The sequence below is a fragment of the Stomoxys calcitrans genome, chromosome 3 (assembly GCF_963082655.1).
Source record: "Stomoxys calcitrans chromosome 3, idStoCalc2.1, whole genome shotgun sequence".
NCBI lineage: Eukaryota > Metazoa > Arthropoda > Insecta > Diptera > Muscidae > Stomoxys > Stomoxys calcitrans.
This window is the reverse complement of record NC_081554.1, coordinates 79,301,154-79,315,314: the sequence shown is the minus strand read 5'-3', so window position 1 is coordinate 79,315,314 and position 14,161 is coordinate 79,301,154. Positions and strand designations below refer to the sequence as shown.

The following is a 14,161-nucleotide window of genomic DNA, read 5'->3' as shown; positions in this document are numbered from 1 at the left end:
CTTTACTCCTTCGGAAGTTAGCGTGCTTTCGACAGACGGACGGACATGGCTAGATCGACATAAAATGTCACGACGATCAAGAATATATATGCTTTATGGGGTCTCAGACCAATATTTCGAGTAGTTACAAACAGAATGACGAAATTAGTATACCCCCATCTTATGGTGGAGGGTATAAAAACGAACCCAATCTCGGCTAAAATTTCAAAAGTATTTTCAATTTTTCAAAACTCGTATATCCCCGAAACCGGTGGAGATATTGTATACCTCAAGTGAACTTTTTTGTAGGGATTTTTGAGCACTATCCAGCAAAAAAAGAAATTTGAAAATCGGAATAGAAATGAATGATGAAATATGAAAATCTGACTAGAAATAAATGATGATTTTACAGCCCGAACAATTTTTCGAAATGTCGAGGTGACCAAATTTAGGACCCTGCCATGAGGCGCCCGGACCATCTTGGGCCTTAAAATTTTGCACACGATCGGCTCTAACTAATACAAATTTCAAAGAGATATTTTTACCCGTTCTTACACTGCATATTTTTTACTAGATTTTTTTGATTTTCTCCCACTGTGAGTTGGCCTATGGCTTTTGGCCAAGGCCTAGGGTTGATCTCCAAATATAAATTTAAGCAGAACAGTTATCAGAAGCTTAGCAAAAGATCATCATACAATGTTTCATAAATGTTTCACGTTCAAAAAACCTCAAAGGGGTTTCAAAAATCACTACAAACTCAATATAGCCAATAAGATTAGAAAAGAATTAAAAGATTTCCGCATTGTGGTCACAAGACTGTTGCGGCAGGCAAACGAATTTCCTTGATTTTTGTATGCATAAAGGCGGGTACTATGTTCGCTTTCGCGACATTTTTCGCACATTTCTTTTTTTAAGGTAATAGATTTTAAAGTGAAAAAACTTGCTGATTTCATTCAGTAAGGCATTCCATTCCATTACTTATGAAAACATTTTATTAAAATTGTTCATTTGTGTAGTGTAGTAATGGCGAAAAAATATTGGTTTTAAATACTTAAAGCGAACATAGTACCTGCCTCAATGTCAAAAGCACCACATTGCGTGTGGGTGTCAATCAAGAGATAAAAAAGAAATACGCATCATATAAATATCTGTGTACCGTATGTACGTATAAATTGATGTTTCAAATCTCTGAGGATGATGTTATATCTAAGTCGATTTGAAGAATTATCATTAGTCTATGTAAACATTTTATTACTGTCATTCAGAATTTGATGAAATGTGCTGATCAATGGTGCACAATTGTTTCGACAACTAGAATGCTATCATGGAACAATTCTTATATGACGGTATGTGACATATTGCTACCTATCTACTAGTGCCAATGTCGTTACAACAGCCAGAACTTAAGGGAAATAATTAAAATTTTGGGGACAAGGGTTTGGGGTCCCGCCCGATTTCCAAAAATTGCCAGAAAGGAGAATATTCACCGATTGGTATAATATGGGATTTAAATGAAATTTTAGGTTTTAGGGTTGGGCTGGCTCCCTTACACTTGACCTCTAACAATGCTCCACGCTATCACTGTGGTACAGGGTATTATAACTTAGTGCATTTGTTTGTAACACCCAAAAGGAAGAAAGCTATATTATTGCCGCACAGAATTTGCATATGACATCTCGTAATCCTATGTGTCCCGTTATGATACCGAAAGCTTTACTGACCTCCTTCCTACTTTCTTCCAGTAATAGCCTTATCCTCCCACGATCTGGATCTCTCCATAGGATTTTCGCCGTCCTACCGAACGTTTCACTATTCCAAAGGGACACATGTGCGCATTTGTCCTCCCCGCTCCTAACTCGGACTGCGTTGTTGTTGTAGCAGTTTGTTGTGTTCTATCTTTCGTCTGTTTGATTCTGTTGAGTGTCAAGACCCAGGAACTCTGCGACTAAGATGAGGTGCGTCCACAGGGATCTGGGTCTGAGTCGAGCAGGTCTGGCTGGGCAGTTAAACAGGTGACGTGTATCGTGTGGTCCCTGGTTACAATCGGGACATACATCTTGCACGTCAGCATCAATCCTTGCTCTATAGGAGTTGAGGCGGCTGCATCTGAAGGAACGTAATTGAGCCAGAACTACTCTGGTTTGCCAGGGAAGGTCAAATTCTTCAGGTGCAATGGGAGGCGGTCGTTCTCCAAGGACTAAATTCACACGGTAGCCATTTACCGCATCTGCCACCGTGCCTGCATGAGTGCTGTTTAGTCTTGCTTAATATGCCGCTTAATCTTGAGGTTCTCTCTTATAACGCTGAACCTCATGGTCTAGATCATGTAGATGATTTGGATGCTCTCTGCGATAAGAGCCCAAAAGGTATTGCTTAGACAGCATGTATATTCCACAAATGACTGGCGACCACACAGATAATTCGCGACCCAGCGTTTCAGACCTGGCTGGAGGGACGTGTTAGCGATGTTCTCAAATAATTTGGCATGACTGACCGTGTCGAATGCCTTCGATAGGTCCAGTGCCACGAGGACCGTCGCATCAAATGGCCTGAGCTGATTGAAGCCACGGCAAATGTGTATGGTGATGGCATGCAAATCAGTTGTTGTTCTATGCAGTCTTCGAAATCGATGCTGATTCTCGGGAGAAGTATTCCCTCAAGTGTGTTGGCTACTGGTGAGAGAAGAGAAATCGGTCTGTATGATTACCCCAAACTTGGGTCCTTTCCAGGCTTCAGTAGCGGTATCAATCTGCCCATTTTCATGACTTTGGGAACTATAAGAGTGTTCAAAGATAGGTTGAGAACAGAGTAAGATACTCAACTCCAGATTCTTCGCGAACAGTTTACAGATGACATACGTAACTTCGTCCACGGTAAATTGAGATGGCTGTCTTTCGACTCGGAGACCACATATACGACGAATGGCTCTCCTCCTAGCCCTGACCCGAGAGTGACAGCACAATAATTTGACGGTTGAACAACCTGGCGCATCTCTTCGGATCAGGAACAGTTATGTCGCCAAAAGTGACTGAGGTCCTGTCTTCTCGTCTACTGGGGTTCTAGAGTGACTTAACAGTAGACCACAGCTTCCCTAACAGGTTCCTAAGTTACATTGCTCCAAGTGTTTCAGCCACAAATTTCGCCGCACCTGGGGTATTCGACCGGTTGGTATAAAGCGAACGGCTGCTGCGTTAATGATTTCTCGGAATTTCCTCGCGGCAACTAGCACATTTTTGGGGGGTGTCAGTTCACTGAAGCGGCGATTGGTGTAGTCTCGGAAGCCGTCCCAATCGGCCTTTTATTGATTGATAAACTTCCGGTTTTTAGAGATTATAAAGTCGAGTGGTCGGTCGATGGGGAGGTGGTCTGATACCAAAGAAATGACGATTTGCCAGAATACGTGACATAGGAGGTCAGGGGATGCAATGGAAATGGATGGCGAGCTGCTGCACCTTCTCGAAATTCTAATGGGGGCATCCTCATTCACCATACAGAACGGGCATCTTTCAATCTGTTCTGCCAATGCTATGCCCCGCTGGTCGTTACCTAGGGAAGAGGTCCATGTAACTTGATGCTCATTAAAGTCTCCTAAAACCAGGCGAATATGGCCAGACAGAATGTCACTAATGCCAGGCCTAAATACTTGGCCATCAACTGGGTCACTAATACCAGCTAAGCTTCTCGTAGCAATGAACACCACACAAATTGGAGCTCAATGTTCCAGCCTGTGTAGTGTTCACAGCTATCCCGTGCCAGGTTGCATTTGTAATATAAAATAACGAATAATATAAACATTATATTATAAAAAAAAAAACTTTTTATACTAATTGCTCTCCCATTATCACCCACTCTCTCTCTCTTTTACAGACAAGTCGCAAGGAAGCTGAACAAATTGCCATGGCGCAAGCGCAAACGAATGGAGTTAAACAGGATTGAAGTTGTCTTAAGAAAAAAGCAATAGATTTTAAACGCTACATTTTTGGTGCCACCCTACCATTGGTTTCGTCATCACAAATATCTCGAATTTTCATGAATTAAGGCGCTCAATTTCGAAAGGATATAAAAGCAGTTCGTACAATTATTCACAGTGTCATCAAATTTTAACAGAAATAGCCGAAGCGAAAATGACAACTCATTGAGCACTTAAACCGAAATAAATAATAAAATAAAATAACTAGTGTTTTTTTATTTACTTTGTCTAAGAGTTGTAAAATTCGGAAAAATTCAATTTTGAGAAAAAAATTTAATAAATTTTTCTTTAAAGACTAAGTTTTAATTTTCACCCTAAAACCTTCCAATGGACAAATAATCTGGTATATAGTGGCAATACCTACGCGGAGGCCACCGTGGCGCAGAGGTTAGGATGTCCGCCTATGACACCAAACACCTGGATTCAAATCCCGGCAAATGCTGGCGACATTTGTAAGGTCAATCCCATGGCAGCCGGTTGTACGTACCGGGTTGACCCTATGGAATCCTTCATCGGCAAGGGTTGCCGCCTCGGTGTACAACGAACTGCTAAAACAACAAAATTTGTAAGGTATCCAGCCCTGTTAAAACTTCTATAATAAGTGTTGTCGCTATGCGGCACGTCCGCACTCAGCATTATTAAGAAGGTCCCATATCACTGAGCGCCAAAACTGATATAGGACTGCCCTTTTTGATATGAGAGTAGTATCCCCAGTTCCTTAGTGGAATGTTCATGGAAAAATATGGAAATAAGTATATATGAGCATTAACAACGCGAACTTGGGCGGGCAAAGGAGGAACGCTTCATAGAGGCTTGGTCAAACCTATTCTCTAGAATCTCGTGATAAATTAATTCCTAAATAAACTCAACAAGGAAGGTTGTGAAATTATTCGCATTAGCGCAATTGCTGCTAATCCTAGGGAAATTTTAATCAACGATCAGTGAAATCATAGACGACCGATCGAGGAAGAATAGGTTAGTAATGGCCCAGAGAAAGTCCAAACTTGTTCTTTAGATATAAGATAACCTTGTTGACCACGTACAAAGCAATGGTCTGGCCGGTCTGTGGTAAGTAATGCAGGGCCAGTGTGGTCTCGTCAACTTTGTGACACGCAGTGGAATAATATTCAGATCTGTCAAAATGCCGCCTTCCGAATTGCGACGGGCTGTCTCCACAGTTCTCATGTGGATCACCTCCATCAGGAGACTAAGATCCTACCACTGCGAAGACATAACTACATGCTGTCTAACCAATACCTTTTGGGCTGTTATCGCAGAGACCATCCAAATCATCATCTTGTGGATAGATATCCACCGCCCAGAAACCTTAAGGTAGATCTACATGATCTAGAGCGTGAGGTTCAGCGTGTAGACAACATTCATGCAGACACGGTAGCAGATGCGGTAAATAGCTACCGGGTGAATGCAGTACTTGGAGAACGACCGCCTCCCATTGCACCCGAAGAAATTGACCTCCACCGGCAATTACGTTCCGGCAGATGCAGCCGCCTAAACTCCTACAGAGCAAGGATTGATGCCGACCACAAAAGTCTATGTATGTCCCAATTGTAACCAGGGACCGCACGATACAAGTCACCTGTTTAAATGCCCAGCCAGACCCACTCGACTCAGACCTAGATCCCTGTGAACGCGCCCCATCTTAGTCGCAGAGTTCTTGGGTCTAGACACTCAACAGAATCAAACAGACGAAAGATAGAACACAAAAAACTGCAACAACAACAAGGATTGATGCTGACGTGCAAGATGTATGTCCCGATTGTAACCAGGGAACACACGATACACATCATCTGTTTAACTGGCCAGCCGGACCCACACGACTCAGAACCGGATCCTTGTGGACGCACCCCATCACAGTCGCACAGTTCCTGGATTTGGCCACTCAACAGAATCAAGCAGATGAAAGATAGAACACAATAACCTGGTGCAACAATTGACGCAGGGAGGATGTTCCATATAAAGTTGGATTAAGTTTAAATTAGCGACGATACGTGGATAATGATAACTATGACATTGCCTTGATAAGGATGATATTATGTCTGGTTTATGTGACCATGTCTGCTTCTTCAGTAGCCCATGTTTTCCATCTTGGCAATACAATTATTTTACAATCTGGGAAATCTTGCAAATTAATCCCTGAAGTCTTCTTAAGTTCATCAATAAGTTAGGATAGTACTGCTAGCAGACACGAGTTTAAGTCAATTCACATAAAACAAACAGAGCGGGGACATTTATAAATAGTATAAATCTTTATTCGGTTTTACATAAAAAATATGTAATGGATTGTTAGTAGTGGAATGTGTATATAAAAATATGTAAAACTTTATGTCGCTTAAATTGTAAAATAGATAAAATTTGGTGTTTGTAAAAAAACAACAAAATTATGCAGCAGATTCTGCATTTAAATTTCTTTCAAACAAACTAAAATGACATAGAGCATTTTTGGAATCTAGTAGCCAAAACAACTAGGAATCGATGTGAAATTCAAATACAAAACACTGACATAATAGAAATTTTAATGAAATAATAGTGGACGGCAATGCTTGTCATTTAAGTATTTTAAGCATATAAAAAATATCGTATGTAAAATAAAATTAGAAAATTTTTATAGAGATTTTGAGAATTGAGCAGAGATTATAGCGTATTCGATTCAATATGGAAGGCACTAATTGGCTATACTTATTTATGTATGCTTGCTTTATATGATAATTTTAATCTTTGTTACACTTTGTACTTTAATGGGCTTCCCTAATTCCTTAGAAACCATGCCACTGTTGAAACTAGTACTGTTGTCACCGCTATAGCTACCTGGTTTCCACTTAGTAAACCTGCTCCATTGCAGCCATCCTTGCTGTTGCAAGTACAGAACTCCATAAAAATATTGTAGCTGCCGGTGCGCATTAAACAGTAGCGCTCGTCACCACCAATACCAGGTTCTCCAATGAAGGCACAGCTGCGAAAGTAGCGCCATTCACCATGGGCCTTTTGTCGAATCTTGCGACACATGGTTGGCCGCACCCCGGGTAAGTGCTCCAAATTAGATACCTGATTGCAATCCGTAATAACCAATGTGCTGTTGTCAAAGGGATCGCCACATTTGGGATCACTGTCTGATCGGCACTCCCAGCATTTAATAGCAAGCACTAAAAAGTCAAAAACAAAAATTATTAGGTTCACTCATAGTGCATCACCAGCATTCTTCATGTTTTTATTGTTGTTGTTGTTCTGTTTGCCATAGACTCGTATCAGCATTTTATACCTGTTTGTATCAAGCACAGAGCTATGATTGTATTTAAAACCCAACGTTCCATTGCACCACGGCTCAACTTCTTATCAAACAATTGGTACTGAGCGCAAAATATTTGAAAACAAATTGGAAACAATTTAAATTAAAATAGAAAAGGCAACCAATAAAAATATTTGACCCGCCCTAAAATTTGTTGTTTGTTGTTCTCTGTCGACTGCGTGATAGGTGTCAAACGCTACTATCGACCGTAAAAGGCCGTTGTTGTGCACAACATACACAAATAGTTAATGGGGCATTTACACGACGAAGATATATACGATAAACGCTGTGTTTTATTTTAATACTAATGTAGTGCAGTGCAAAGCTATTCAATAATAAGAGGTTAGGTGACTTGTATGGCGAAACAATAGGTGTGTTCGGGAACTAAAAAATTTGTGCAAATTTGCAAAAATTTTTACTGGAAGTCGTTCGCGTACTTTATTTGCCAGTAGAAGAGAGCGCGAGAGAGCAAATTTTGACAGTTCGAAAATAGAGAACCTGTAAATTTCTACTGGGACTTTTTTTGCCAGCAGAAACTTGCAACTTTGAACAGATGTTTTGTAAAGAACAGCTGTGTTATGAAAAGCAGCTGTTGCATGAAAATACAAAAGTTAACACCAAAATGGATCAAAAAGGCAGAGGTAAGTAAAAAATAAAAAATTGTTTATTGGTAATTATGAAATATGTTTAATTTTTATATACTTTTAATGAAAACTCACCAAACGATGTAATTTTACCTCAAGTCGATTGTTATACATTAGAAGGTAAGTGTAAAATTTGAGGAATTATTTGGAAAATCTTGAAAGTTAAAACATTGTATCCTTCCAGATACCAAGAAAAGAACAATTATCGGTGTCTTAAGTGTTTTGATGGAACCATCCTCATCGGAGCGCTAAGATGAAACCATCACCGTTCCTTTGAGTGTGTTTAGGAGGGAAGATGCTGCCATGGATTGATAGGGTCTAGCTGGGCAGTTAAACAAGTGCAAATTAGTCTGCCAATTATGAACGAATAATGATATCTTCAATGATAACAAAGTGTCCGCAGCCGTTACATGACCAAATAGAAAGCTTCCTTAGCCTCACATCAGTGGTCGGAGCAAATTGTCTAGCCACAATAGCCAGAAGCATTAGATGGTTACTCTGTAGTGGCGCTTGCACTGATTGTAGTTAACTTACCAAATTTTATTTGAAAATTTAACTGATTTTCCTATTTCTATTAACTTAGAGGCGCCATCTGTCTTATTATAGCCAGATTATTTGATAACTGGTCTATCAATGTGTTGACGTTTTTCACGTCATTTATTGGTTAAATTTCTACTTTTTCCTGGAATGCAAGCCGTTATTTGAGGCATTACCAAGGTTTCGATTGCCCGAATATAGAGGCACTCTGCCATTTGGTTTCGTCATCCACCGTGAATAAGTTTTAATTACAAATCTAAGTGAAAGTGTTCAAAAGTTTAAAGTTTTCTTTTTGACTAACCTTAGCCTCAATTAGTAAGTTTATATCTTTTTCACAATAATAAACTTCTGGTTGTCTAATTTTGGCTTTAATTTTTACGGCAAAAACATATTATTTTATTTCTGGCGTATAGATTTCTCTTTGGAACTCTTATATCCCAAATCAAAAAGGCCTATCATCAATAAAGCTGTTGCCGCAGCTCAACCAAATTTGCCTCTCCCATCGTCTTTAATTGCACGAACGTATCAGTTCTCTTTGATCGCCGTTGTTAGCATCGCATACCCCTTTGTTCAAAGTCAATTGTCCGTCGGCAGAAGGAAGAAAAAAATCGTTTTAATAAATGCTTTTGGTTGGAATTCGATGAGGAAAAGTGCTGTTTGTCAATGTTTCATGTGGGTGAAAAAGGAAAAAAATTCGCCAAAGTCCATGGCAAAATTACCAAAGTTGCCAAAATTTACCAGAAACCTCACCAAAAGTGTGAAAAGGCCGGGTAAAATAAACTTGTAAAAGAAACGCTAATGAAATTATGTAGAAAACCTGTTAAAATAGTGTACAACAATACAAATGAAGTTCTGTTTGGCATAGAAAAAGCATCATTAGAATATCAAAAACCACCTTTGAAAAAAAAAAAGAAAACTCTACGTTAAGTGAAGTGAAATTATGTTCAAAAGTCATATACATTTTTTTTTTGTTATAACTAAGGATACGTACATATTCTTTTTGCCATTTTTAATTCATTTATACTCTTATGTAGTATAATTTGTTCCTTCTTTTTTTTTTATTTATTTTTTGTATTCAAATCATATGAAAGTGTAACAAAAAAAAAAAAAAACAACAAAAAAACGAAAAATTAAGTGCAAAATATTAAGTCTGAAAAGAATTTAATGATAAAAAAAGAATTGCAAAATATTCCCGTTGGCTCTCAAGATCACCATCTTCATGTTCAGGGTAAATTAGCAACAACAACAAGAAATTGCCTAGTGTTCTTTTTTTTTTTTTGAATATTTTAATGATCATTAAACTCCTATACTAAAATTTACTGATGATGGTGATCTTGCGGAAATGTTGCTAGTGTCACTTTTTTAAATGGTGTTAAAATTAGTGCCATGTTGACTAGTTGTTTTTTTTCACCACTGTTGGCAACATTTCTCCTTGGTACATTAAATTCTTTTTCTAGCAACATTTTGTTTCTTTTTGTCTGCACTGATCAACCTGTTTAGCAACATGACCAGGGCAACATTGTTTAAAAATTTGTTCTAGCAGCGCAGCCGGCCAAACATCATTGGAAGTACTTTCAACGAGAGACCGTCAGCAGCTGGTAAGTCAATGACTTTTGTTTCTTTTTTTTTTATTTTGTTGCCTATGCTTTGTTCTGCAATTGATCTAAGGTATGCAGTATTAGAGTGGCCATGAGAGTGAAATCAAAGAAAATGTTTTAACTACATTTTTTTTTTTGTGAAATTCGAGATTTTGGATTTGTTATATGAATTAAGTAAATATTTTGAGATACGATTAAATCTGTTAATGTCTCTCTTAAATGTTAAACTTGCGTAATGGATTTAATATGGTTACCCTCATATTGACCCTTCTTGCTGGTACTGTAGAAAGGCAACCAAATGCATTTTTTTATGGACAAGCAAAACAAAAGTGATATTTTGAATTTATTTTGTTTACTTTTTTTCAATTCTTTTGCACTTTGTGGTTTTGCATATATACTTGTTTAATATATATATTTTTTTCTCAATTCTAAAAGTAATCTAATTTCCTTATAAACTAAAGAAAAAAAAGAAGGAAAAAACTTAAGAGGAAAAGAAAATGTTTCTCTCTTAAATTTAATTATGAAAATCAATCAAAATTTCCCTAGTTAAAAATTTTGCTATCGAATTAAAAAAAAAAAAAAAATATATATATATATATATATAATTAAACTAAATTTCTCTCCTTTAGGGATTATATTTATTAACTAAATTTTCTATTTACAATTTAATATATACAATTGTTTTTTCCCGTTTTTTTTTTTTTTTTTTTTTTTTTTTTTTTTTTTTTGTTTCTATTTCTTTTGATTCAAACAATTAGTCAAGTTTACAATGAACCTATGAAATTTAAACTAAAATTTTCCTTGTAATTTAGATACTTTTTTTTTTTAATTTAGTTTGGTTTCTAGATATTTAGGAATGTTAATTTAATTTTTGTATTTTTTTCTCCATGTATATTAGGGTACGAAAATGAGCTATTGTTTGTTTGAATTTTTATTGAAATATAATATGATGAATTTTAAGTGAGCTTGAAAATACGTCTGTTTGATTCCTGCTAGGGTCGGGTAAAGCTTGTAGGATGCATGCAAGGGGTTAAATCATAGAAAATAAATCCGATGGCAATGGATTGTTTTGACCATGGTCGGGTGGGCAATAGTGGCAACACAACATCTTGTTGCTTAAGTCTTTTGATATGGTTTGTTGCATCTTTCTTTCAGCAACTTTTACATGTTCCTAAACTTTCTACCACTTTTCTTTCTATTCTGGCAACTTGTCAATTCAACTATATTTTCCGTTTCCTATGTTCCTATACTGTCCGTTTCCTTTCCTTCCTGTCTTAATTAAATAGCACGCATACAAATATAGATTTATATGTGGCACAGTGGTACCCGTGGCATTCAAGCACATCGAACCTCCCCACCGACGAGCAATAAGGCCGGAGATATTGCGTGCTAGTTCCTTGATCAATGCCCCAAAATAACATCAACCATTTTCGACCAACGTTATATGCTACAGAATAAATTTAATGGCGCCCAACGTGGGGCCCGAACAGGACATTTAGTAAATTTTAATACCACCTAGCTTTACGCTAACTTTTGTTCGGCTTCACATTTTTTTCCTCTTATTTTTCCGAAGACATTTCATGTTAATTTGGACATTGTTCATGGTCATATTTTTAATCCTTTACCAACCAATTATCAGACATGTTTTTTTCTATATCCTATCTGCATTTTTGTGTTTATTTTTTTATGTTCGCTTTGGAATTCAGTTTCTGGATGGCTATATGCTAGCGCTGACCACGGGCAAAAGAAGTTAATACAAAATTTCCCTTTTTTTTTCCGTTGGATATATAGTGTGTGAGCAACTATACCAAGGAAAATTCGTCTATCTCTCTTGCTTTTCTACGCTTTCTTTATATGTTTTCTGTCACCATATCAAAAGAAATTATATTCACAAGCTTTCCCGAATTTTTAAAAGGATCAAACAGATGATATTTTGAAAATAGTGTTCTGGTAAACCGATTTCTATTTTGCGATTAAAAATAACCATTATTAATTTAGATACATCTTATAGAAGAAATAATTTTTTTCAACGAGATAATTTTTTTTACTATTATTTTAAAATTGAATTTTTATTTCCTATATTTTTTTCATTAAATAATTTTTCATTACAATTTTATTTTTTTTTTTTTTTGGTGTTCTTAATCTTAAAAATTTTTGGTTTTGGTCAAGAGTTTTTTTGGCTATTACTAACTTACTTAGCTTTTTCATTTTTTTTTTTTTTTTTTTTTTTTTTATTTCACAATTTTTGTTTTGGTATAACCAAGTTGTTAAGATGTCGAAGGAAGCTGCCAGTGGTAGTGTTCCAACTGAAGGTGGGGTAGATACACAATTAACTTGTGGTGCTTGCGCTTCTTTGATAACTTCAAAATCGCAATTTCAGCGAACTAATTGTGGTCATAATTTTCATAAGGCGTGTTTGGCGCAGTGTATGAAAACTCGTCCTTTTTGTCCAACATGCGATGCTCGTATTCTAAGCGATTCAAAGGTTCCCGGTGCTGCGGGAATATCGACTAGGTCCCAGGCGAAGTCACAACCCCCTCAGCCACCCACATCTGATGCTGCGGGAGATCAGACAGCATCTGGTGGCGCGAATACTGCTAGTAGTAATGATAGGTCTATTCGTTATGAGGATTTGCAGGGAGTGATTGCATCTGCAATGGCAACCCAACAGGCTCAGTTGTTAGCAAGTTTAAGTGACCAGATTTCTGGGCTGATTCGAACTAATGTTGAGACGATGTTTTCACAACTCAATTTGAATGGTAGATCAGGTTCTCCAGTTGCTAGACCTACACACACTCATACTACATCACCCAGAGAGATGCCTACCTTACCTTCAGTAGAAGAAAGGACATTTCGAGAGATGTTAGGTATATCCTTGAATACTTCAGGTCAGGCACCCCACAATACTAGTCGCTCAGGTCCTCCAGCTTCAGGTGCAGCCTCGAGTCGTAATACTTCCTCGTCCGATCTAAATTCAAGGCCAGATAAGGTCCTCCATATCATGACCAATTGGAAATTAAAATTTACTGGTAACTCTAATGGTTTGCCAATAGAGAATTTCATTTACCGAGTTGAAGCTTTAACAGTTCAGACGCTCCAAGGAGACTTTGATTTGTTATGTCGAAATGCCAGCTCTTTGTTTGAAGGCAAAGCTGCGGATTGGTTTTGGCGGTACCATAGGTCCGTCTCATCGGTTTCTTGGCATGATTTGTGTAGAGCATTAAGACGACAATACAGTGACTCCAGAACAGATATCGATATAAGGGAGTTGATCAGAGATAGGAAGCAAAACCGGGGTGAAAATTTCGACAGTTTTTATGAATCGATTGTGGAGTTAACAGACCGATTAAAAGAGCCCTTGTCTGAGAATATGCTTGTCGAAATATTACGTCGGAATTTATTACCTGAAATTCAGCACGAAATACTCAACCTCAAAATTAATTCCTTGCAGGAACTTAGAGATATTTGTAGGAAGAGGGAGTTTTTCATGCAGGATATCCGTCGAAAACACCCTGTGCCTTTTACTAAACCAGGTTTTGGTCTTAAGCGAGTATCAGAATTAGAGGAGATAGAGAATAGTGATATGGGAGAATTGTTAGATTCTGCTAGTGACGAAGTTTCTGCCCTTAACTTCAATTGTTGGAATTGTCACCAATTAGGACACAGATACCAAGATTGTCTTTCAGATAGAACTGTGTTCTGTTATGGTTGCGGGTCTCCTAATGTTTATAAGCCAACTTGCCCCAAATGTAGTCCAAAAAACGGTCGATCGGGTGCACAGAGGAGTGCACCGACACAGGAAAGACAAATGGAGACAGACAGGAAGTAAGAATTTTGAAAAGACAATTAAATTATAGTGATAGCAGTTGTGAAACCCAACCGGATTTGGACATAGATTTACACAAGGATAAAAATGATTTTAATAATACCAAGCTACGTACAATAAAGCCTTTTCACGTGCGATTAAAAGAATATTATGAGGCTAGAAACAGGATCTTTAATGAAAATAATGAGATTAAGAAACCAACAAGATCGGCCAAGCGAATGCGTTCATTTTGGGAAAAAGTTCGGAATTTGAAGAAAATGTGTATTTGCTCAATTTTAGACAGACCTTCTGATTTTAGGCCAT

The 14,161-nt window shown here is 37.6% G+C and overlaps 2 protein-coding genes across 2 annotated transcripts in view; one reads left to right on the top strand and one right to left on the bottom strand.

Moving 5' to 3' along the window:
• The window catches only part of LOC106082728 (novel acetylcholine receptor chaperone), a 29,495-nt gene extending 25,342 nt beyond the window's left edge, over positions 1-4,153 (top strand). Inside the window, exon 4 of the mRNA XM_013245430.2 lies at positions 3,847-4,153. Within this exon, the coding sequence (XP_013100884.1) occupies positions 3,847-3,915 (69 nt within the window). The 3' untranslated portion in view covers positions 3,916-4,153. The remainder of the gene's footprint in view (positions 1-3,846) is intronic.
• A 2,099-nt stretch (positions 4,154-6,252) lies between these two features.
• On the bottom strand, positions 6,253-7,445 carry LOC106082732 (uncharacterized). Its single transcript, XM_013245435.2, has 2 exons — positions 7,227-7,445; positions 6,253-7,110 (listed from the first exon to the last, which is right to left on the bottom strand). Exons 1-2 carry the CDS (start codon positions 7,276-7,278, stop codon positions 6,716-6,718), a joined length of 447 nt encoding a protein of 148 aa, XP_013100889.1. The 5' UTR covers positions 7,279-7,445; the 3' UTR covers positions 6,253-6,715.
• Positions 7,446-14,161: the final 6,716 nt, after the last annotated feature.